The sequence below is a fragment of the Perissodus microlepis genome, chromosome 13 (genome assembly GCF_051167445.1).
Source record: "Perissodus microlepis isolate ML-2025 ecotype Zambia chromosome 13, ASM5116744v1, whole genome shotgun sequence".
In the NCBI taxonomy this organism is placed as follows: domain Eukaryota; kingdom Metazoa; phylum Chordata; class Actinopteri; order Cichliformes; family Cichlidae; genus Perissodus; species Perissodus microlepis.
This window is the reverse complement of record NC_140473.1, coordinates 7,813,305-7,838,770: the sequence shown is the minus strand read 5'-3', so window position 1 is coordinate 7,838,770 and position 25,466 is coordinate 7,813,305. Positions and strand designations below refer to the sequence as shown.

The 25,466-nt window shown below is 40.2% G+C and overlaps 1 protein-coding gene across 2 annotated transcripts; it reads right to left on the bottom strand.

Annotated features, from left to right (window-relative positions):
- Nucleotides 1-1,418: 1,418 nt before the first annotated feature.
- LOC146374617 (heparan-alpha-glucosaminide N-acetyltransferase) lies at nucleotides 1,419-24,881 on the bottom strand. 2 transcript variants are annotated; one of them, XM_084949634.1, is made up of 18 exons: nucleotides 24,737-24,881; nucleotides 24,358-24,452; nucleotides 22,142-22,263; nucleotides 21,262-21,377; nucleotides 19,487-19,556; nucleotides 19,322-19,395; nucleotides 17,321-17,387; nucleotides 14,381-14,457; nucleotides 13,515-13,545; nucleotides 13,247-13,407; nucleotides 10,046-10,158; nucleotides 9,544-9,665; nucleotides 8,765-8,888; nucleotides 8,582-8,668; nucleotides 6,375-6,452; nucleotides 3,409-3,479; nucleotides 2,228-2,340; nucleotides 1,419-1,772 (listed from the first exon to the last, which is right to left on the bottom strand). In XM_084949634.1, exons 1-18 carry the CDS (start codon nucleotides 24,825-24,827, stop codon nucleotides 1,591-1,593), a joined length of 1,794 nt encoding a protein of 597 aa, XP_084805760.1. In that variant the 5' UTR covers nucleotides 24,828-24,881; the 3' UTR covers nucleotides 1,419-1,590. The 2 variants fall into 2 exon arrangements, with proteins under 2 accessions (XP_084805760.1, XP_084805761.1); XM_084949635.1 differs by having other exon boundaries at nucleotides 17,321-17,403; nucleotides 19,329-19,395; nucleotides 24,746-24,881.
- Between the last annotated feature and the right edge of the window lie 585 nt (nucleotides 24,882-25,466).

Sequence of the window (25,466 nt, the reverse complement as noted above, 5' to 3'; positions counted from 1 at the left end):
GCTGTGATGGAATTTATTGAAAATATTGCAACGGCTGTGGATGAAAAACAGTTTGGAATAGGTTACTTTTACAGAAGTGTGAAAGGTATGGTTTAAGAGGTGTTGTACAATTTTGGTTAAATAGTTACTCGAATAATAGGTTCCAATATGTGAGTATTAATAACATGAAATCTAAACTTAGAAAAGTAACTTGTGGAGTTCCGCAAGGATCTGTTTTGGGACCTAAGTTATTTTTACTTTATATAAATGATATTTGTACAGCCAGTGATACTTTAAAATATGTGATGTTTGCTGATGATACATACTTATTTTGCTCTGGAAAAGACATAAAGAAATTACTGAAAACAGTGGAAACAGAACTCATGAAGTTAAATAGATGGTTTGTATTTAATAAACTATCATTGAATGAAAGTAAAACAAAATTTATGTTATTTGGAGGTAGTAAAAGTAATATTAAAGTAAAATTGAATTTAAATAATGTTGAAATTGAAAGAGTATATGAGACAAAATTTTTAGGAGTAATTATTGATGATAAACTTTGTTGGAAGCCCCACATAGAACATGTGAAACGGAAATTAACCAAGTCTATTTCTATTCTTTATAAAACAAGAGATTTTTTGAATAAGAACTGCCTTTATTTATTGTATACTTCCCTTTGTTTGCCTTATATGACCTACTGTGCAGAAATTTGGGGGAACACATACAAAACATATTTGGATTCAATATTTAAATTGCAAAAAAGAGCTATTAGAATAATAAATAAAGTTGGATATAGGGAGTCCACCAACCAGTTTTTGTAGGATCATCTATGTTAAAATTCATGGACATTATATATTCTAAAACTTTAGAAATGATATATTGTGTGATGAAAAAGAATGTTCCAATTTGTATTTTAAGTATGTTTCAACTAAGAGATGGAAAATATGATTTGAGGGGGTCTTATAAGTTTGAAATGCCTAAAGTGAGAACCAATGTTAAGTATAGATGTGTGTCAGTTTTGGGAGTGAAATTATGGAATGGACTTAATGATGAACTGAAGATGTGTTTTTCTTTGTCATTCTTCAGGAAGATTTTAAAAATTAGTATTATACAAGGTTATAGAAATTTGGTTTGTTAAAATTTTTTTGTGTTGATTTAATTTCTTGATTTATCATTGATTTCTTTTCAAACTGTTATACAACTTATTTATCAATGCTATTTATTTTCTTGGTTAAGGATTTGATTATTTCTATGGGGGTAAGGGATAGGATAAGTATAAGCCATAGGGCTTCAGCCTATTCCTTTTTCGGTTACTGTTTGAGTACTTTTATGTAAAATTATAATCTGTTGTTGTTGTTGTTGTTGTTGTTGACTGAAATAAAAAATTTAAATTCAATTCAATTCAATTCAAAGAGCAGCCAATCAGAAGAAAGTTAAAGTAAGGATCCATTGAATGGTTGTACTAAATTCCAGTATAACATAAATAAGGATTATAATATACTCTAGTAAAGTAAAATTAAAAAAAAAAAAGTTTAAAAGTAGCTTTAGAGGCTGCCTTTAAATGAAAATATAAAATAATACAATCTACAGAAGTGGGATGGATTATCTTGCTTATATTTTGAGGAAGAATTTCTTCCTGTAGAGCAGGTAGGCGATGAGCAGCCACAGTGCAGTCCCCCACAGGCTTTGAAAGAGCCACTCCCAGTGGCTCTGCTGGAAGCGCATTTCCCAGCTGAAAGGGAAGTAGAAGCCCAGGAGAGAGTGGCCAATATACACAAAGATGGAGTTCATCCCTGTGGAAGAGGGGTGGAAAAAAGACAAGTTATTGAACAGGATTTATACAATTTAAAGGATTTTTCCCTGCTTTCCATAATAGCTGAATGACTAAAGTTATGTGCAAAAAGTAAAGGCTTTATTGCAGGGATGCTTTCCAAAAAGCTTTCCAAATGAGCTAATCAGTTTAAACTCTTCTCTGGGAGTCTGGCCAATAATGCAAAAAATTACTGGAAGAAAAGAGTGAGGACCACAAGTCCAAAACCTAGACTATAATCCCTACAAAGGCTTTCAGGACATTTGTTATATTAGGCTGAAAAATGTTTGTCTTTGCATAATCAGCTAATAAGTTGCCAAATACAATTCTCATTGTAGTCAATATTTTAAACTACGTTCCAGCGTTTGTGAGGTTTTTATTCCAACCAAAGCACATACACCTTTGTAAAGCAGCCTGTCAGTACAAGAAGAAACATACCTGGGTATATGAATGGCTGTCCACCCCACCAGCCCTTGATATCGACGACAAAGAACATGCCTCCCAGCAGCAGGAAAGACAAACAGCCCATACACATGATATAGGACAACGACCTGAAGAAACAGACCATCGGCAACACTTTACTACAACAGCAACATTTTACTCGGCACATTTGGGCATCACTAAAATCTGAGCAGTATGGTGTGAAGAACAGTGTAAACACACTCAGTCCATCAATCCTCTGCTGCAGATAAATAACACCCAGAGTCTGTCCTACAAACAGTGAGGCAGTTTGCTGGACTTGTCTATAGCATCAGCATATGGATCCTTGGCATGTGCCTCGTGGAGCTGTGCCAGCTAACCACGTCTCTGTCTGTTCCTAAGTGCAAGAATGCATGATGAAATATTATCGCATGTAAAATGGCTCCTTTCTAGAGCCTCCCTGCATTTATTTTTTATTTCTTTATCTCAGCTGAAGTCGAGCCAAAAAGAACTCTTAGCTTGGAGTTAATTACTTTTAGACATCCCGGCAAGGACTTGTACCCAGGAGCTCAATAACCTGTGCATGATGAACTGCCTATAAAAGCCAGGTAGGTAATGGCAAGTGATGCCCCATGTGGAACATCATGAGGAATTTGCTTACACATCACAGATGAAATGGCGTTCTTCCTGCTACAACATTTGAATGATTCACATCACATATAAAGGGAAATGTGGGAGTGGAAACAAATACACGAGTCATAAAGTAACCGATGTGTGAGGTGGTAACTGTGTCACATTTCATTACAAACGTTTACCAAAGTGCTGTGCCTTGTTTTTCTAAAAAGGCTTCTAATAGTTTGGGAGCAGTTAAGACTGCGTTGTGGTTATACAGTTACATTTCCCAGAGTCTGAGCTCTTTCCATCACACAGAGCTGGTAAAACAGTGAGTGAGTGCTTCTGGGGGAGGATGAAGCATTCTTTATTTCGCTGGCCGTAAGGAAGAGTGATCATGTTGGGAGGATGCATAATGGCAACACCTCACACTCCCAACAGCCCGGGTGATTATTTACAGCCGTAGCTGTCGTTAGAGGTAAGTAAACGCGTGTTTTAGCAGCCTTGATTTGTGTCTGTTGGAAATCCCATCCTTTCTTTTTTTGTGAGGAAAAGTGGCTGGATTTAGAGGGTCAGGAAGCACTTACCAAAGGTTTTTATTGACAGGTATAAATCCTCCGTCTCGCGTGCACTTAGAAAGGATGGCTGCGGAGATTCCCTGAGGGTGGAAATGAAACAGATTTCAAATCGATGGAGGGCGATAAAGCAATCTGTATTGGGCTGCTAAAACATGAGGCAACAGTATCAAGCAGAGTCCACCAGATCAACCGACAATCAGAGTTACGTGGACATGGTCCATTAACTTATACACACACACAAAACACTAGACAGGACTGCAAACACACCAAAACAATGAGCTGAAAAACATTAAAACGTGGGTTTGTCACTACAGTAAAACACCACCGAGAGGCATCTACAAAGTCCAACACACTGAGGCCCATGTTCATATTTACTCATGATCTGCTCAACTCTACATCAGTAAGCACTTTTATAGTCTTAACTATCCCCCACCCTCCCTGTATGATTTAGATACATGAAGAAAGATTTTGTGCTGCACAGAGAAACCCAGGACAGCGGATCAGGATCCAAACATGCTCGTTAGGTGGATATCCATCATGTGTATAGATGACAGAATCGATGGTGTGGAAATAGCCTAGCTGGGGCTGGATTGAGTCTCCAGGCTATCCAGGCAGCAGGATGTGGGATGGGGCTGGTATGTGGGGCAATCGCTCAATTTCAATCTCTCACTTCTGGAGCCTGATCATTGGACTTTAATTAACAGGGGCTGCTGTTTATTATGAGGAAGACACATGGCTGCCTGTGAATATCAGCCTGCCACAGAGATCACAAAACAATAAACCATGGCCTGATGTTTACTGTATCCACACTTTCTGTTTTTCCTGTGCTTAACGCCGACCCAGTTGTCGGGTGCGTGCAGTAATAAGTTTTCTCCTCCTCTGAGGAAACCTGCTAATGTTAAGAGCACATGTCTGAAACAAAAGGCAGCTCGGCTCTGCTTCCTGCCTCCCCCTTTGAGCCGAAATCTTATTAGAAAAGTCAATATCAAGAGCAGGCCAATCGCTAAAACTAATTTTGCTTTCTGTGTTGGTAAGACATACAACCAAAAATAGACTTAACCACTGAGATTAAAAAAATCAAATCAAATATACACGTGCAGAAACGGTGAAACAAATATATGTTGCGCTGATTCTTTATTCCTGTGTCTGTTCCTAAAATCAATAACGATGGTCTGCTCTCACTGCCAGCCGATGCAATGTGAGAAAATCTATTCTATTGCATTTTTCTATTTCAGCTAACCAGGGTTTAAGCTACTCTGTTGAGCCACATCTAAATACTGTAAGATCCAGAATATCGCACCTCCAACACTGTAATCTTCAGTAGCATCCGCAGCATCTATCAGCTGGTAAACAATGAGATACAGTGGAAAAAACATTAAAGCCTAATGTTTATTTATGACAGCATGAGCTACTTTGTCACTGTGCGCCGCTGGGAGAAGCTAAATGGATCTAATTTATGTCACCTCCCTCCAGCCACTCATCGCACAATGATAGTCAATAAGATTCAACACCTGGAGACATAATGGAGCTTTGTCCTTTAAGAAGTGAGGTTAATGACGTTAAATTCTCGCAACAGAATTTCAATTGATTCTCACATATACGAGCAGGACTCTGTCACTGAGTTTCTTCCTACTGTCCTTTTGGAAAATACTGTCTGGATGGAAAAACGCTGCTGTTACAGACCTTTAAAACTTCACTGAGATATTGTTTTGGACATATTAGACTACAAAAATAAACAGATTTGACCTGAAAAACCTTATGACATCATAGTAAATAAAATAAACAATTTCTTTAACACCAGAACCTTCAATGCTGTTTCAACTCATGTGTCAAATAAATAAATAAATAAACGTCTTGCAGTCATACACATAACACTCTGAAGGAACCTGATACCCAAAGCTGGACAGAAAAGGCACCCAAATATACTGGAACTACAGACAAGTCTTTCCCTGCTTCTGTGTGTTTTTTCTTTCGCTGCACAGATTTTCCGTCCTGCGCAGCTTGATTTCAAAGGCCGTGCGATGCAGCCAGCTCTTCCAGCTCTATCATCGCTCCAGGTCACAGAGCTGCCGGTTCAGGATGTCTGCCTCCACAGCACGCAGGCTCCTCCTAACCCCGTTTCACAAATGAGCTATATCTCTGGAGCATCACGCTGCACGTACATAAAAACAGTGGCAAGCACAGTTCAGCGGAGACTAGCCTTCCTACGTGTCTGTCTGTCAGTCTTGCTAGAGCAGACTAGCAGCCTCCTGTCACAGGTTTAGAAATACAAAACAAGCCATCTCCTGTAACACTTGGCTTCTCCCTGGGGGATGCATTCCCCCTCTAAATGAAATGGAGGCCAGCCTGGCTCTTTTTGTGTTGTAAGACCACCCAGAATGAGCATAAATCTCAAACAAATATGACCTTAAAAGCTTTTCAGACAGGCATTACCTTTTTATCTTAGGTTTGAATGCACTTTAATAATTCCTTTCTTAAATCTGCCATGTTTGGTTTGCTTATTGAGACCTCGCTTGCAGCTTCCTAAACTGACCATACTCTTAGAGTAGATGCTTTTATGCTTGCAGCAGACTGTAAGTAATATGCATAACTCTTCCAATCCAAAACCACATGTAAAGCACAGAGAGGCAACGAGACGCAGCGTGTATTCCCCCGAGGGTCCGGATACCCATGTCTGCCCGGAAACACAGCCACACATGGATGTTGTTTAATTGTACTGAGATCACACACACATGTCCTCTGCTAAGTCCTGCTAATGAATGACTTCAGCAAGCTACAGTATGACTAATACCCAAGAGGCTGGAAAACACGTTGCAGAATTTACCTGCAAGGTGAAGTGAAACACTGAGACCATAAAAGTGCTCGGCTCTGAGTGAATCACAGGAGCAGGACAGTTATTGGGTGTCTTGGTTTTAAATTAACAACTGACTTTATATTCATTTCCTACAGCAGCTCTGCTTAAAACCTCCACGTACCAGGATGACGGTCCACACTAGGAATCGGCACAGGATGTGGATATTCATCTTTTTGTAGAAAATTATAATTTTCCCCGCCTGTGAAAGAAAGAGGCAGAAATAAGTACAGACCCCACAGCCTATTCACTCATCTCTTTAATGAGAAATACCACATAAACACCAACACCCGGTGTGTCCGCGTACTTGCCCTTGGGTAACCAAATAGGCCTGGGATGTGGCTGTCGAAGCCACGTCCCTGACATGGCGGTCACGTTTCTCCTATCCCATGGAGCCAGATGTGGGGTGTTAGTCATCCGCACCCTCTGATTAATTTGGTGATGATGAATATGTTTCAGCTGAGAACATTAGCATGGACCAACACAGAGGAAGCCAGCGGACACCTGGCGTGTCGTCTAAGACTCGCTGACTGAAGGGCTCAGAGCAAACCGCCCACGGGGAATTGAGCAATGTGGTCACTTTTTCATGTTACCTTCCCACAACCCAAATGGTTATAAGTGCCACTGTCACCATCTGAGACGCAGGTCTGAAGAACAAAAGGGCCTTCCTACTTTCTAACAGCATTTTGTCATTAAAGTAGGGCAGCTGTGCATTTACAGTGAGACAGGAAAACATCTGTCACATCATCCTTACTTTACTGTAGTCACACTGTAGGTTTATATTAACATATTAACATTGAAGAGCATCACTGTCTGCACAATGAAGCCATTAAAACTTTCAGTCTAATCAAGTCAAACTGAGTATTTTAAAGTCACATCTTCATCATTTCCTGTCTCTAAGATATTTTCAGTCTGCTTTTTGTTTTTGACAGGAAAGTTTTGTGTTCAGTTAAATTCAATTAAACTTTATTAAAATAGTGCCAAATCACAACAGCAGTTGTCTAAAGTGCTTTATATTGTAAGGCAAAGACCATATAATAATACAGAGAAAACTCCAACCATCAGACAACCCCCTGTGAGCAAGCACTTGGTGACTGTGGGAAGGAAAAACTCCCGTTTGACAGGAAGAAATATCAGGTAGATGGAGCCATAAACCACTAGTTGTGGGTTTATAAGACCCATTTGAATAAGTGGGCTTATTATTATTATTGCAGTATTTTGTTGTGTACTTTTAATCTTTTATAAACCTGCAGAGACTCTAAAATGTACAGTTTCTATTCAGGATCAAGTCCAGTGGAGGCAAATAAAACTTTAAGGTTTTTTTGCAATGCATTTTGAAAACACAAAACATACATATATTTTTTATGTTCGAAATCATTCATGGCAACTATTTTCTCAGTTAACGGTACAGTGGTGCAGTGGTTAGCATTGTCATCTCACAGCAAAGAGATTCTGGGTTTAAAGCCACAAGTCAGCCGGAGTCTTTCTGTGTGGACTGTACAGATTCTCCCAGCGACTGCATTGGTTCTCTCCAGGTAATCGAGCTTTCTCAAGCAGCCCAAAGACACGTTAGGTTAACTGAAGATTTTAACTTGGTGTAAATATGAATGCCAGCAGTTCACTGTCTCTACATATTAGCCCTGTGATACTGGGTTACGGGTTACAACCTGAACAGGATGCCAGTCTACCAGCTGGGCTGGACTCCAGCAACCACATGACCATGAGTGTTGTCCACATTAAAGAGGACTGGGACATTTAGCTTGTTAATTTTGCAGAGTTTAAAAGCTGATTTAAACAATTTAACCAAAGCTATGTATGGCATAGGTAATTTTACCTAAATGAATAGTGAACAAATACAGATTTGGCATAAAAACCATATGAGTGGATCTGTCCTGCATTGTATCAACAATTCAGGCTAGTGGTGGTGCTGTTATCAGGTGTCAGAAATATTTTTGGCACACTCAGTACCCACTGAGCATTCTTCTTCACAGCCAACCTGAGTATTGTTGCCAATCAGTCCATCGCTTTGTGACCACAGTGTACATATCACCTGGTGGGTACACGCAGCATATTATAAAGCTCAAATCATCTCTTAAATGGTCACTACAGTCATCAGGTCTCTATTCAATACAGAAGCTTTGGGATGTGGTGGAATGGACGATTGTCAAGATCTGCCTATGCAGGTCACTAAAAATGCAGACACTTGGACTAAACTTAGCAGAAGCAAGCCATTTATTAAGGCTGCGCAAAAAAATACAAAGGCAGGACTAAGACTTTTTTTTTACCACTCATGCCACTCACTGCATCGTACAGGAGAAACTTAGATCTTACCTGCATCCCTAGAAATCCAATGACAATGGAGTTGATGGTACTCAGAACCCCCTCTGGGTCAAAGGGCTGTGTGGTGCGATACATTTCCTGGAAAAAGCAAAACAAAACCATGCAGTTTATAATTTCACCTACATTGGTTTATAGCAGAAGGATTGTATTGCAATATGTGATGAACATTCCTACTTTGCACGTGGGGTATCTGTACATGTTATCACCAAACATCCACCTATCGATGTATCCCGCTGCACCTCCCGTGCAGTTTGGGTAAAGCCCGTCATCGCCAATTCCACCGGCTCCTAAATACCCTCTGTTATCAAACAAGAACATAATTATTGTATCTGTAGTTATTATAAAAAACAATGTTTAATGAAGTGTTTTGTGTTTATATGAAAACACAATACCCAGATGCAGCAGAGAACGCTCGGTGTTCTAATACCAAAGATGATTTTAATATTCTTAAACCCTGTACAGCAGTTGTGTCTCAAGCCACCACACATTCACGCCTCACGTTCAAGGAAGAAAAAACCCAAAACTCAATCAGATGAAAAGACACAGGAGGACTGAGAGAAAAAAGTGCTACAGCTTGAACCCACAGTACTGTAAACCTGATGTCATGCAGGGTCACAGAGAAGGGAAAAAACAAAACAAAAGACAAAAAGCAGAAGACACAGAGCGAGGAAGATGGATCCTCTGCCTCCGCTCCTCTTATTGCACATGACAGACTGAGATTGGCTAATTAGGCTCTCTGAAGCATCCACCACGGGCCCATAAATCACAACGGTTCATAACACCTGCAACACAAGGTGCACACTCACACTGTTGGAGCACAAACAGGCCCAACTGGAGATTATCTCAGCTTCGACACATAGGAAATTTATGCTTTTAGCTTAAGTGCACGATGCATTAGTGAGGAGATTTGACCTGAAATGCTATATGACAGAGGGAGTCATGTCCGGACTTACGTGGGGCAGTTGGGAACAGGCATGAGGAAAGTTAAGCACAGCCACAAAGTCTCCAGCAGGATGATGATCAGCCACTGTGGCCAGTAAAGGAGAATATCCTGGACCGGGTTCCACCAGTTATACTGCATCGTACATAAAGCACATAATATTTTTGTTTTTAGGTCCAAAACTGCTTCGCTTTTAGGTATTTTTTAGCATTAAACTAAGTTTTGGGATAGATTGGTCCACTTGAATACACAACAAATTCATAATTACTAAACATTTTTAACTCTTCTTGGAGCTTTAGAGATGTCTGTCTGTTAATCCGGACGAATAACTGAGCTCCGCACGTAACCAATGGATGGAACTTGTTGAACTGTTCAACAAAGACTTCCACTGCACTGAACTCACAGGTCCATCGACTCTTGGACTTGTTATTCGTGTGCTTTTTCAGGTTAGACTCCTTTAATTTTTTCTCCTGTGTGTAATGGCTGAAATAACTGAACTTGACAGAACTGCTCACCGCAGTCAGTGGGATTTCTTTCTGGCCCCAGAAAGTCTGCAGGAGAGACAGAACAAAGTAGGTGAAGCCCAGACGCTGCAGCACTCCTGGGATCCTTAGCCAGGACCAGGACACTAGAGCACAGTGAAGAACACACAGCATGAACGCTCACTGTGGCACCTTAATACTGACAGAGAGTGATTTAAATAACATATGAACTTATAATTCACAAAAAGCACGCATAGTAAGTCATTTCTGCAGACACAAGAAATCAAGAATTTTCCCAATTATCCCGACGCCACTATTACTACAACTACTTCTGATAGCAAGTTGATGGACGGCATAAAGGCTGGAGAGAGCTCATGTCAGCCTTCAGGATATGAACATGTCAAGAAAGAGGGTAGCTAATCAAACATTCATCAACAGTTATCTCTTGGTCTCACCAAATTGGGAAGGATAGGACTTGCTGCTGCTGGAGAGAGATTGATGGTAATCTACACATTAGCTAATTGAAAACCTCTTTGCCACGCAAAGTGCCGTAAAAACAATATGATCCCAATCATTGATCCGGACAAATCAAATAAGAGGCGGAAATCTTTTCTTTCGCAGGAAAAGGGGAAGCTCTTACTAATGACACTTTAGTTAAAGATATATGTTACACCCCCCTGCAGAGATAATTGACTGTGTCTGTCGCCTGATAAAATTATCACGTCCTACAGGAATGTGCAAAAGCATTGAGCCATTGTTCATTCCTCTATACATATAAGGCAAAAATAGAGTTTGATGTGACAATTTTGACGAGATTGAAAGTCAATACAATTTTTCTACACAGCCTGAACTGTCTTAGGAAAGCTTTCTTCAGATAGTTTTCAGGAATAGTTCTCCAGGTTTCTTGAAGGACAGTTAAAGCTTTTCTTTGGATGTTGGCTGCCTTTTGTTCTGGTCTCTGTAAAGATGATCCCACACCGCTTCAGTCACGTTGAGGTCTGGGCTCTATGGAGACCTATCCTTGACTAATTGTGTTTCACTGTGTTTTTCTATCCAGGTATCATTTTACTGTGCTGAGTTGTGTTTGTCATCATTTCCATGCTGAAAAAATGAAGCTGTTGCTAACCAGATATTTTCCAGATGGTACTGCATTGTGGATCAAAATCTGATGGTACTTTAATGCATTCGTAATGTTATCAATTTTGCTAAGATACCCAACAGCACTGGCTGAAATGCAGGCCCAAACCATGACTGAGCCTCCACCGTGTTTAACAGAAGGCTGTTAACAGTCACTGCGCTCTCCTCACACAAATGGGAAGAAATTATGTGTTTCTGTCACAAGTTACAGAACAAAGTAACAAAGATTAAAGATTCGGTTCTTTGGTCAGTGTTAAAGAGTGTAACAAACAAGCATCCCTGGAAATGGTTAGGCACAAGGACTAGACTGAAAATGAGTGAAAAAGCAGTCAATTGTATTGATGACAATACACTATCAGCCTTTAGTGGCTCAGTGGTAACATTAACATGACAGTCTGGCACCCTGGAAGAAAATATAAAGAAATCTAGGATGGTTCAAATCTTTTGCACGGTATTAGAATAAATAATTAAGAATCAAATAGCAGAAAAGAGCAAAATGGGAAAATTTCATGTTTAATAAGAATTATCATTTTAAGTTGAATCCATTTACACAAGAGTTTGAAAGTAAGCTGGAGCAGACTGTAACACAGTTTTTCTCCCACATTTATGCCTTTTCTTTGTGTTTGTGTGTAACTGACACCTTTTTTGACGTTCGATACTATTTAACTGAAGCTGTCTGCTTCCAATCTATGAGCACTTTCAGTGATAGATAGACAATATTATAATATGTTGGTAGTCAGTAAAACTGAAAGAGCCACTAAAAAAGTAGGGCAGCCAGAACTTTTCAAAATGACTGGCTTTTTCTGTGCAAATATCCTCTTAAGGCAGCTCGGTGGCAGGGGTTTGAATGAATGAACTCTCACGCCTCACGCATCTCATCCAAATCATATTTTGTGTAGTAAGTTTGTATTTATTTCGAGAATAAAGTAACTACATTTCAAGGTTTTTAATATGAATCTGCTCTGACCACTTTTTGGGACATCTACCCACAGTAGGGTTTTTGAAATTACTCCTATTTGATGTCAAAGGTTAATACCTCAGTTTCTCTCTTCTGACATTGAAAAGCATTTAACATATTGAGTTAATGTGACTCCATTCTCTTATTAGATCAAGCTCTGCGACTGAGCTGCAGAGGACGTCCTTGGAGACAGAGGGCAAAGCTGCAGTTTATGGTAAAAGTCAGTGTGCTGTTGTGACCAGCTCCAGCAGCAGAGTCTACAGCAGCTGCGTGGAGCTGACGGCTGTAACACTATCTGTTTGTAATTGTCCATTACCACAGCGGTTGTTTTTGCTCTATCTGCCTCTGTTAAACGTCCCCTGGTGCTGGATTTTGAGACTGCACACACAACAACAATATTTTTGTTAACCCAGTTAAGCAGACATCCACCCAGGAAAGTCCATTAGCACCACAGATAGCTAATGTGTGAAGGGCGCCCTTTGCATCCCAGGTGGATGGGGGATTTTCAGCATTATTCCTCTCCTTTAACCCTGACCCAGCCATGAAGTTTGGCTTTTATCTCAAATCAGGGGATCAACCCACTTAACATCTCTGTCGCAGACCAACAAACAAAGAAATTTACTTGACTGTAAAAAAAAGTAGCTATCACATTTGAAAAGCTAAACTCATCATTTCAGTTTCACCTAAAAAATGAATTCAGCAGCTACTGGTTGCAGTGACGAGTGAAATATCTAGTTACGACATCTGTGTCAAAAGTATTTGATGTTGCTTAATTTACAGGAAATGCACTTTGCCTTCAAGCTTGCACATGAACGGGTGTATTACCACACAGAAATCCTTTCCCCACCTGTGCTAATAAACTTGCTTTGCTGTATGCGAGCATATTACTACATGAGCTGGAGTCTGCGTAGTGTAACTGACCTGAAAAAGTACAGAACAATACATCTATCTATCTATGTGTGTGTATATATATACATATATATATATACATAGATAGATACATAGATACATAGATAGATACATAGATATATAGATACATAGATACATAGATAGATACATAGATATATAGGTAGATAGATATATACACACATATGAGGATTTAGTTTGACTGAGAATCAGAATACACAATGTGCACCTACGTGGTCCGTCTTTGGGAGAGTAGTTGAGAAAGCAGAAGCCGAGCAGCAAGAGGACGACTGTTCTCCAGGTGATTTTTCGTAGCAGCTGCAGGCGGCTAACTCCTCTCCTCTGCATGGAACTGAAAGCCAAAACCACTGAGGTCCCAATTACAAACACAAACCTGGAAGACATAACAGGATTATGCTATTCAAACCCACATATGAACTGTACAAACAAGAAAAGTAGTAAAAGACGTTAAATAGGTCAGGCCCCTTGTGCCAAACCTACCATGGCATGACAAGATCCGCCACAGTTAGACCTGCAACAATTTCAGAAGCATAAAATCAATTAATACCAACAGACCAACACACACTTGATCTCATCAGAGAGTTTACAGTTCTTGCCCTTCTATACACACAAAGACAACAAGATGAATTAAAAACAATGCTCCGTCCTTAAAGCGCTGCTTCTGTCATTAACTTTCCATTTTGAAGAGGCGTGATTAATAAATATTTACACTCCTGTGACAGCAGCAGTCCTGCAGCCAGGCGAAGATTAATCAATCCAGCTCTGAAATCAATGCACCTCTGTACATGTGGCAAAAAAGCTATTACAAAGTTAAAATTGTGAACACCCATAAACAATTACAGGAATTTTCGAAAAAAAATTTAAACTGAAATAAAAACAAAAAAAGAAAGTGTATAAGAATATTTACTTTTTCTTGTTTTAAATACTTTTTCAACCAAAATCTATACTTCAACCAGAGATGCCTTGCTTAAGAGTACCTCAATACTGGCTATCATAACACTGGAGTGTTACTCATTCCTTCCTCCTCCCTCATCTTCTTCCAGCTGTCATTTAAATCCTCCTCCTCCTCTCCTCCCTGATCATTAACAAGAATAAACATCCAATGGATCATGGTGTTGATTTTGCTTGTATGAGAAATGACACCCTGTGTTTTTCTTAACTACATTCATCATAATTAGTGACAACACGTCAGAAAACTCTGCTAACACTATGGGGAGGATTTCGCCGCTGAAGATCAGGCGATTGCTGCATCATCATTGTGTGCAGGGAGTAAGGTGCGGGCTGTAGGGTACAAGCAACTGATTTAGTTTTCCCTTATGTCAATTCACGTGCATCATGTACTTAACCGTTCCAAGGTGCGTGCTGAAAGAACCAGTAACCTCCACCGCCATAGTTCACAAACACCATCACAGTCAGGGAAAACCTATAAAGACAATACAAGTCGATAGCCAGGAAAGAACAAATGAAGAAAATGTGTGAGTGAGACTGAAAAACTGTCAATAAAAATATATTATTCAAGTGCAATCCTTGATTATAATTAAAAATTAACTTCTGAATTAAAGTTAAAGAGAACACAAGAGGGGCTTTTATTCAGTCTCCCTCCAAATGCAAGGTAATGCAATCTAAGCATTATGAATCACTCAGGAAATGAACGCTTGTCCTCTGGATCTCCTCAAGCAGGAGTGCTGACTAAAGACTTTGCATCTAATATATGATACACTTTATACTTTAGCACTGGCCGAGGCTGCTGAAACACAGCGCACGTGATGGAGTGCTTCACTGAATCAGACACTGGAGGGAAAAAGGTGTTTGCGTTGCATGTCAGAAAATGGGCGGTGGGCCACTACACAACACAAACTTGCACGGTAATGTGATCTGGGCCAGGCTGAATCTTTTCACCATCTGTAATACGTGAATTTATGTTTTCGTGCGTGCAGTGTAATCAAAAAGAGTGAAAAAATCATAAGGGGGGGTCGTAACAACATTACGACAACCTTTAAGAAACAGCCTGCCTGATAAGGTGCACTGTATCTACCTCTGCCTCCTCTTGTTTTTCTGCCTAGATTCAATTAAGAGCTGCACTGAAGCCATTACTGCTCTTTTAGCCCCAACCTGCTGATACAAGATTTTAATCGGTCACTATCATCTCAAAAGGGCTATTAAAGCAGAGTAAACCCTGCTGCATGTGTCCATGTTCCCTCTCTCTCTCACACACACACACACACACACACACACACACACACACACACACACACACACACACACACACGCACACACGCACACACGCACACAGGCTATCGTGTAAATTTTGATGAACGCATCCATTAGTTGTCATGGCAACAAAGACAAAGGTTAAATCGCCAGCCAGATGAGACCCTGTGAAAATTGCAGTAATATCCCAGATTATTGGCCATACTTATAATTAAAATTCCCTGCTGTCCGATTGGAAATGAGACCCCCATCACTTTACATATGCCACACATCTGTGACAATACAGGCTGCTAATTATGATGAGTGCTCAATTAACATAATGTACACTAAGGAACTCTTTGTTTTCTGTTGGATCAAAGTTAATAAGGTGCAGGTTGACACACAGCAGACATTTTCTCTTTTTTTGGTTCCTAATCAAGTTTATATGCCTTTGAAGCTCTGCAGTGAACATTTGCCACTTTAGTAATAGACTTAATTCATTTCTGGGAATGAGCAGGAATGATTTATAGCTAACAGATTACAGAGAGACCTGTCTGTTGCAGCACTGACAGCCAGTTATGACTCACTGATAGACACTTATGGACGTCTTTGATTTGAATCATTGTACATGCATTACCAATTAGAGTATCAGTTTAGTACTTTCTCCCCCGTTGCTAATGGATAGCTGCAGTCTATCCCTGCACAGTGTTGAGTTACCCACTGTACTGGCCATATCAAGTACACGGACACCCAATCTAGTCATAATAAATTGCAACTACAGTTGAAAAGCCAAGGTTCTGTTTTTTTGTGGCCAAACATCAGAGCATATCTGAAACCCAATATGTAGGAAAACTTGGATCTCAGTCAAAATAAGGCACAGAATGAGTTAGCCACCTGCTGTTAAATGCGGCTCACAGTTCTTGGTTTTGCTGTAATAGTTGTTCCGTCAGTTGTATGCTGCTGCTAACTACTGACAGTGCGATTTTCAGCGGTGACGAAACTGGTGAAAGGCTTTTAGCAATGTGGCACAAGATTAAAATCCAAATCCTTTTAAAAAAATTAACGTGCGACCATACGCCACAGTTCTCTGTATATCATGTCAGGAGAGCCCGAGCAATGATCAGAAAAACCTTTCAGCTGGGAAGAAAAGCTGTTTGGCTTCAGAAATGTCTCAGCATTTATGGCAGATGACTGATGTGTCTGTTCTCTGTAGAAAGCTGTTACTTATCTGGGGGTATGGATCATAAGTCATGGGGCTGAGGAGGCGCACACAGCGTTAATCTTTAGAGCTGAGTCACAGTTTGATTAAGTGTGACGCCAGGTAGGAGCGTTTCCGGTATTACCACTCAGGACGTACGCACCTGTAACCCCGGAGTGACATTTCAGCTAACGAGATTGAGGAGGATTGAGGCAGGAAGTGGAAATGAAGGGAAATAAAACTGAAATGTATCCTCCCCTTGAACTCATACAGATTCTGAAAATGCACTCAAGCGCTTGAGCTCCCAAACTAAATAACAGCATGTTGTATTTTCAGCCCGCCACATATGCTCGGTGATTTTCAGCTGGCTCCTCGTCCAAAAGGAAGCCACAGACGGAGAAGATGCCAATTGTCTGCTGGATGCTGCCTGTGTGCTGCTGGATTTCCTCTCGCTCTTCAGTTTGGCAGGAGATCTATTGCTGGGTGGATGTGTGCTGATATGTTGACTGTATTATTACATCAATTATTTGGCGAGGGGGAGGTCAAAGCCACACCAGCATCCTGTTTCCAGAGAGGCGTGCTTTGTGTCTAGCCCTAGGCCACAATTAAGGCGAGCAGGGAGCCCAGATTCAATCACATGCATCACTCCTGTCCAACAGAAACACACTATTCCAAACCCAACACACACTGCTATCAGAAACCATGCCCAAAGCTATACCGCCTGATAACAAAAGCTTGAAGGAGCATGTGGCCAGACTGTGACCCCTGTAATTATTCATTATGTCAGGCCTGTAGATCTTTATGATGCCTCAAACTTCTCTAAAAATAATTAACATGTGAACGAGCTCCATGTGGTGATAGAGCGATAAACACGAATGACTGTTGAAGGTGAACATACCCTCGGAAAGTATCCAGGGAGAGCAGACGTGTTGGTTTAGCTTTAACAGCACCGTGTGCAGTTTCACTAGCATGTGATTCTTCCTGTAGAAAAAACAGCAGGGAGACAAAATAATGTCAACACTCACTGGGATAAAACACCAGTGTGGGCTACTTAAGGGGATTTGACAATTATCAGTGCTTTAAGCTCCATTCATTGTTGCACTTTTAGGGTTAAGGTCGCTTAAGCAGATATTTAAACCCCAAATCAAACTTACATATTTTTCATATCTAGATAGTTTTCTAATCAGCAAAATAAATAATCAATAAAGGAAGAAGAAGAAACACTTTTGACATCTAACAAATCATAAAGTTTGATAACGCAAATGTTCCAAAAACATGAAGCACAACACTCTGAGTTATTCTTAAGCAGCTTAATGCTCTACTTTATTAACTAGGTGCTAATGCTGTCTGTCTTTGCTTGCTGGCCAGTTAATGTAAAGTGGGCTCATTTCTTTAGATTTTACTTGGAAAATGGGAAAACGGGGGCAGTGTTTTGTTGACCTGTGATAAAATACATGGAAATACAATACATGAGGGATAAACTGCACTATTACTAACAAGCTTTAAAGTCAGTATTTGGTACGGTCATCGTCATGCTGAAAATTCATTTTCTGCATTAATACTTGCATCAGTTTTTCCAAGATCCTCAACATCACCGACTGAAATGCAACCTCAAAACATGACACAACCTTGTTTTACAGATGGTTATAGATAATCATCTCTGCTGGACTCCTCCAAATATATAAAAATAAATAAAAACCATGGATTCATCTTTCCATAAGACTTGATGTCCTACTGCAGTATTTTCTCCTTGTTTCACTTTCTTAAGAATTTTCTTAAGAACATGACAGTTTATGTATGTAGCCTTTTAGGCCTGTGACTTCTTCTTTTGTCCAGTTTCTTTGCATTTTTAGGGACATCCTGCAGACCGTGCCAAGATGTGCCATGTTTCCAGCTAAAAGCTGTTTGGGAATTTGCCTCGTCAGTGTAAAAATTCGATTTTATGTCATGTGTTTTTGTGACAGGTTGAAAAAACCTGGATAACTTTTGCTCAAGAGCACTTTTAAAACATTGCAAAAACGTCTGGCTCCTTGGAAGCAAAATATAAAGAACTAAGGGGAGACTTTTGCACACTGTACATAAAATGGCAACACATTTGGCTTTTTATTTGTAGGTAGCAACAGGTAGCAAACTTGTTTGAAAATACTGATAAAGTCAAAGGTTCACTGCTTCCTCATTCAGAACTCCTCAAATTCTCTCCGCCCTGCGTCTTCCCCCCCCCTCACTGTGTGAAAGGCAACATTTCAACGACTCTGGCCTGTTGCCCTCTCAGTTGGATTAGCCTGGCGTGCTGGCCTCCATGCAGCATTTTAAAGAGCCAGAGCAGGAAGACACCCGCACTAATATGTCGTGATGGATTTGCGTGCCATCCAGACAACATATGGAAGCCAGAGACATTTTGTTGGAAAGAATGAGAGGAGCTATTCATGTTCACCGAAAATACATGGCAGCTCTTGCCATGAAGCCCGATGATTGGACGGATACAACACTGTATCGTTTTCTATGTAAGTCTGCTGTGTAACTGGCTCTGCTAACATTTATATCAATCATTCCATTAGTGTCTCCCAAACGGCTTGATGACTGGAGCCTCAGAGCAATTTTAGAATGCATCTCGGGCTGCATAGCCGGCCAATGATAATGGTGCAGTTTAACTGCTGGATCAAACAATATTTGATTACCAGAAAAAGGTTTCTACATGAAAGAGATTGTGTAGTTACTTTATATTTTGTATTTCAAGAACAGTAGCAAAGATTTACTGTATATTTAAAAAATAATTTGCTTTTTAATTGAAACTCATAATGGACATACTTTGAGCTGTTTATGACTTATTTAATCAAAATATAATCTCATCTGACATAAAAAATTATCTAATGTAATATATTTATTAGAAGCAGCATTTAACTTACATTCTCTTCTGAATGCTGTGGGCCTTGGCAGCAAATAGTCTTTATAAATTTTGATGTACAACGCCTCCTGGAAAAATAAAAACTTTAGGCTGCCTGGTTCTGATGGAAAAGCAATCAGTGCAGGATTCTTGCAGATGATGTAAAAAACACACATGTACCTGCAGATGTAGGGTATCACAACGAATAACAGAGCGATTACAGCCAGCAGGAGTGCTGCCACCAAAATAGCTGGAAAAATAAGTAAAAGGAAATCATTCTGTATCATTCTCTGTCCATGTCAGAAACTTTATACACTACATCTCTATCAGACCAGGATCTGAGTGGGGATAAAAGGGATGACTGCCAGTCCAAACTGTCTGCTATACTAGCCTGTGGACTCCCCTGTGGCTGTCTTTCAGTCAACCAATGTCAAAGGGGATCCCTCAAGTGACAAACAAGAACCTAATGAAAAAGTCTTGGTTGAGCCGCCGAGGAGTAATCACTGCGGGTAATCTAACCCTGCAGGCATGTGAAAATGAAAATGTAAGGCTGTGCTGGAACAAGGATGAGAAAACAAAGACTTTTCCAGACTGCCGGAGGGCGGCACAGATAGGAGCAGGGTCAACTTGAGGTTTACAGTGCAAGAGGGCACAAACACTGTAGCGAAGATGGATTTTATTTGCCCCCCAAAAAAAGGAATATTCTGTTCTGAGCTCTGAAAGCCACCGATTTGCAAACAAAGGGAGATACTTTACACCTGTAGTACTGATTATAAAACTACCTAGGGTTTATGAAATCTCCACATGGTCTTCTTGCGTCAAAGCACAGGAGAGCAGAGTACACGCAGTGGAAGAACAAACAAAAAGATGCCATTTTAAGCCGAGCTGAATCCACACAAGGACATCCACTCTGAACAAAGAGCGGTCACTTAATCTCCTCGGAAAAGTCATGGCATCTCCGGTGTCCATTCATAAAAACACCACAAAGCTCTCAGCGCATGAACCACATTAGAGCTCAGCCACAGACATGCTCGCTCCATCAGTAACCGTTGGTATAAATAGAAAATGAATGGTAGACACTGAAACAACTGAATTAATTTGAGTTCATTGATGTATAAAAGTCGAACAAAGACTTAATAGGAGTCGATCCTGTAGATTTCCTTGTAAGAATTAAGGGCTCAGCAGGTGACTTGTGGTCTGTGGTGTGATACAGAATACACTACTAACACGATTAAAGGGTGGATCTGATAGCAACTTCACAGAAACATGTGCTTAAAGAAATGATCTCATGCTGCTCTGTGGCCAATCAATCTCAGACACTGAAGTAAACTTTTAAAATTCCCTAACAGAGCACCTCATACCTTTCTTGAGCTGCTGACCAGACCGTTACTTAAGGTGAACAATTCCTATGGGGAGTTTGTATAATCACCGGTCTGTGGAGCTAATGGAAGCTCATCATACTGTGAGAGGTGCAGTCACACTGACCATAACAGATAATGGCTACTTGGCCTTAAAAGTCTGATCTACAACATAATCTGCAATATTGTTAAGTAGTGTGTGCATTATGGAGAGAGGCGCTTTCAAAATCCCATTACGCCCTAATCCTTCCACACTCCCTAATGTATTACCCACAATGCTCTACGAGCCAGAAGCAGGCCTTCAAAACAAGCAGAAAAGCTTTTCTTTTATCCCTTTTCAAGAAAGCGAGTCAGATCTGATCAATACACATCATGTCCCAAGAGATGGATGAGAACTGCTGCTCAGTGGATGTGGACAAAAGCAGTGATTCTCCTCTTTGCTGACTCAATTAATGGGATCAAAGGCTTGGCCGGAGTTTGCAGACAGGTACCTTTGCTGTCACTGCGCCCTCACAGCCGAATCCCAGCAGTGTCGGTCAGGGATTCAAAACATGGAAATTTGTCCTCATGTATTTTTCAGTAGTGCTGCGTACTTACGCAGATAGGCATTATTTGGTCTTCTATCCACAATATGAGTGCAGCTGCGATTATTTGCATCTAGGGTGTAAATCCAAATAGAGTAGTGACCACCTTCCTCATACGTTTGACTCCATCTGCATGCAAAAACAGTGAAATAGTCACACAGTCTTAAAAGCTCCTATTTGATGCCCCGTTAAACTGTTTTCTTTAAAAGCACATTGCTGCTCTCCTGCTGCAGTAGCACAACTATAAAGCTCAGGAGCACCACCTAGTGTCTGAAGGCTTAAAGTGCATGCCCCTGTCTTATCACCGTCTCCAGTTTCAGGCCCCAAAAAAACATCCCTGTGCAAGACTCGCTCATATTGATCCACTGTTGGGATGACATACTAGCTATCACTTGGAGTGTTTTTTTCAAACTGGGAAAAGTAAATCAATAGCAACACAGGCTGGTTAGAGACCTCAGCATTGATTTAAGAAGACCCAGCCCTTTGAAAGGACATAAAAAGCACAAAGGCTTTTCATGGTGCACCATCTCTTAGAGGTGGCCCCAAAATAGAAAGCTTTGCCCTCCTGTGTGGGATGTTCTGGGTGTTTATACATATTAGATCTGTCCTAACTGTTTAACATCCCAGCTGATTCTTCCCCAGGACATGTGGCTTTCAAGCTTTAATGAGCCCTTTTCATCAATATTGGAATGTCAGGTCTTATTAACCCCAAATCAGGGTTACTCCTCCAACCCTGTAAATAATTTCACAGGCTGCTGATGCAATCATGTCACCACACTATATTATATCTTAAAACAAGAGCAATGCACTTTCACAGGCAAACAAGCAAACGAGAGTCAACTTGCATCTTATTTGTTTTAAGTACCATCTTGAACAAATGTTTAACTTGTTACCTGCAAAAGGTTGCATTCCTGGTTTGTGATTCCACTTGTACTGTCAGAGTAAATTTGGTGCTGATTATTGCAGATGCATTATTGTTGTTGGGTTTCACTGTGACCAAATGTTGGTGCAAACACTGAAAAGCAAAGCAAATAAATAATAATTAAATGGGCCTAGCATTAACTTAATAAACATGAATAATTGTTTGTTAGTAAAAGAATAATTTGATTTAATGATTTAAAGGAATGTGCAAAAAGGGAAAAATAGAGTTTGTACAATTCAGACAAGCTGGAAAGTCAATATTTAATCTTCCTTTAATCTTCAACACAGTCTGAACTTGTAGCTTCCTTGTAATTTCTTTAAGTAGTCTGTTGGAAGAGTTCTTGAGGCTTCCTGAAGGAAATTCAAAGCTCTTCTTTGGATGTTGGCTGCCTTTTGGTCTTTTCTCTGTCAAGATGATCCCACACTGCTTCAATAATGTTGAGGTCCGAGCTCTGAGGAGGCCAATCCACGACTGCTAGTTTTGCACCGTGTGGTTTTTCTATCCAGGTACGCTTTTACAGCGCTGACACTGTGTTGGGGATCATTGTCGTGCTGGAAAATGAAACTGTTGCCCATCAGATGCTTTCCACATGGTGCTGCATTGTCGATCAAAATTTGATGATTCTTTTTTGTGGTCATAATTCCATCAATTTTGACAAGACAACACTATCGACTGAAACGCAGGCTCAACTAGGATTTGGACAAAATTTGGATTCATCACTCAGTAAGACCTGTTGCCAATAATTCTTTTGTTTCTGTGTAATTTGGCATTCCTCAGCCTTTCCTCTGTTTCTTTTCAGCCAGCCTTCCATTGAAACAATTTCTCATAAAACTCCTTCTTCTTTCTTTTCTGCCCCCCACTTGTCCAGTTTCCTTACACTTTAAGAACATGGAGCAATAAGCCACGTTTCCAGCTAATAGCTCTGGGAATCACCTTGTTGATTTTTATGAGAGGATGCTATTAACAAAGTGCCTAAAGATTAAATTTAAAATTGATTCTTTGTCTGTCTTTGCCTGTGTAGACACAACACTGGTCCATCCCTTGAGTTAAGTGCCTTTTATATGCATGCATGATTCATAGGTCAGTGTTAAGTGGTTTAACAAACAAAACACATTCCTCTGGAATTGGTCAGGACTGAAAAAGAGTGAAAAAGCAGCCAATGTCCAGAGAAAACTTCTGAGTGACCTTCAGAAAGCCTGGAGAAATATTGCTCAAGAACACTTTAAAACATTGCAAGAAAAGTCTGGCTTCCTGGAAGCAAAATATAAAGAAATGACAGGTGGCTCAAAAACAGTTGCACAGTAAAATATAATTAAAGGTTGGATGGTATTATAATGTGCAGAGCAGTGAATTTACAAGCCAAGACGGCCTACGTATAAACAATAGGTCTCCTCATTGATAAACTAAGTTGGGAAACATCCAGTGATACTTCCTTTCCAAGGCTTTATGGAGTGAGTAATAGTGTTACGGTTTTACAGGGCAATCATAGAAAGCTTATTCAATATGAAATTACAGCATGGTTTAGTAATCTAACAATGCACCAAAAAAGCATGGCTGCAAATGAATTTTCAGAAATGAAAAAAATACAAGTCCATACAGAGCCTGCCTAAGCAGGTAGTTACTTGTAACATCCTCTCGTCTCAGGATTAAAACATTTGACATGAGGAAGCATACTCAAGGTGCCAAAGTTCAAAAGGTATCATATGTTCCAGCCTCCATTATGCTGCTGAACAGCAGTGTTAAATTATTCAGGGAACAGCACATACTTGGACTTTAAGCACTAAATATTTCTTACTTTATGCTTGTCTTGTGTTTTCATACAGGTTTATCTGGTTTTACGTATATTCATATGTCTCGTGATGTTTTTATGATGTTCCCTTTATGTTTCCTGATGTCTTTAATAATTCATGGTTGCTTTTTCCAGCAGTAACTGTAGCGCTGTACCGCACAGCACATTCCTCTCAGAGACAATCAAGCTCATTTTATAACAAAGGAAAGAAAATCACACATTTCCCTTGTGTGAAATTTGACAACAACTTCACAGTGAATTACAATGTTTAACTTTACTGCATCTGTATGTTTGCTAAGATCAGTTTGCGTGACTATAAACTTTTTGAGGAACTGAAAGCGATTTTCCTGCTGATGCTGTGTCTTAATAAAACCACAGTGACGGTGGATATTCTTTACCTTGTAGCAGTAATCTGATGTGTAGGAAGCATGCACTTCTTCAGTCAGCTGGTTATGAAATATGAGCAAAGCCTGATCCATTTTCAGATGACAGCCTGCATAGATTTAACACAGGCCTGATCTATTAGCTGAGAGTTCTCTTGGACATTATAAAGACAAGATGACAGAACATGGCATCTAATCACTATCACCACTGTGAGCGTGACACTGACTAAATTCCCATACTCACATGTCCATTTGTTGCAATTCAATTTGAACCAGAATTAAGGAGACCGAACAGTGACTTTCACAAGAAGATCAAAAGAGTATAGACAGTACAGTTTTTGCTGCTACTACCAGGACATTTGTGCACAGATGCCTTCACCAGAGCGATCCCCACCCTCCTCACCATTTTCGATGTGTCCTCCGATGCCGCTGGTAAAGAGGATTAACAAAGTTAGACTTGCATGTAGCAGCTTCCTGGACTCCATGTTTCTAGCCGTAACCAGCCTTGTCTACTGCTCATCTTTATAACTCTCACAATATAACCTGCGGTCAAAGGGCAGTATGCATACGTAATTGTTGGTTCCCTTTTTATGTGCTGTTTTGTGCTTACATTTAAGATCACATTTGGGTCACATGTAATCATTGTCATGATTTGACATGAGGGATGCTAAGTGATATCAGACTAATAATCAGTGAGTTTAAAACGGTCACAGGTATGTATCTGTGGCTCTGTATTAATGCCACAGTCAGCAGACACTCTCCGTTTCACCCCAGTCTAATGGTTTTGTTCTAAATCACGGCTAACTAAATGGCTTTAGCAGCGCTCTCATTTCCAGGTCCAGTCAGCTGTTAAATGCTGATCTCCTGTCACATCCTCTCCCTGTTTTCATTCCATTAACCACTTCATTTCTCTGAGCGCTCACAGTGACAGATGAGTTCACCGGGGCAATCTAACAAGAGCGGGTTGTTAACCTTTGACATGAACTCTGGTAAGCTGAAGAGCCAACCTCCTTTTTAAATCTGATGTCAACTGGAGAAAAGACATTAATATCAGCAGGTAATTATTCTTAGGATTAAGTTCATGTTTGATATGTGTGCATAAAAGGTACAATGTCTTCTCTCTT

Bases quoted from the DNA above. Each gene is read 5' to 3' on its own strand.
- LOC146374617 (XM_084949634.1), bottom strand. From the start codon at position 24,827: ATGGAGTCCAGGAAGCTGCTACATGCAAGTCTAACTTTGTTAATCCTC. The intron at 24,453-24,736 runs GTGGGGATCGCT...AAATCTATGCAG, and splicing joins CATCGAAAATGGTGAGGAGG to GCTGTCATCTGAAAATGGAT. The intron at 9,666-10,045 runs GTGAGCAGTTCT...TGTACGATGCAG, and splicing joins AAGAAATCCCACTGACTGCG to TATAACTGGTGGAACCCGGT.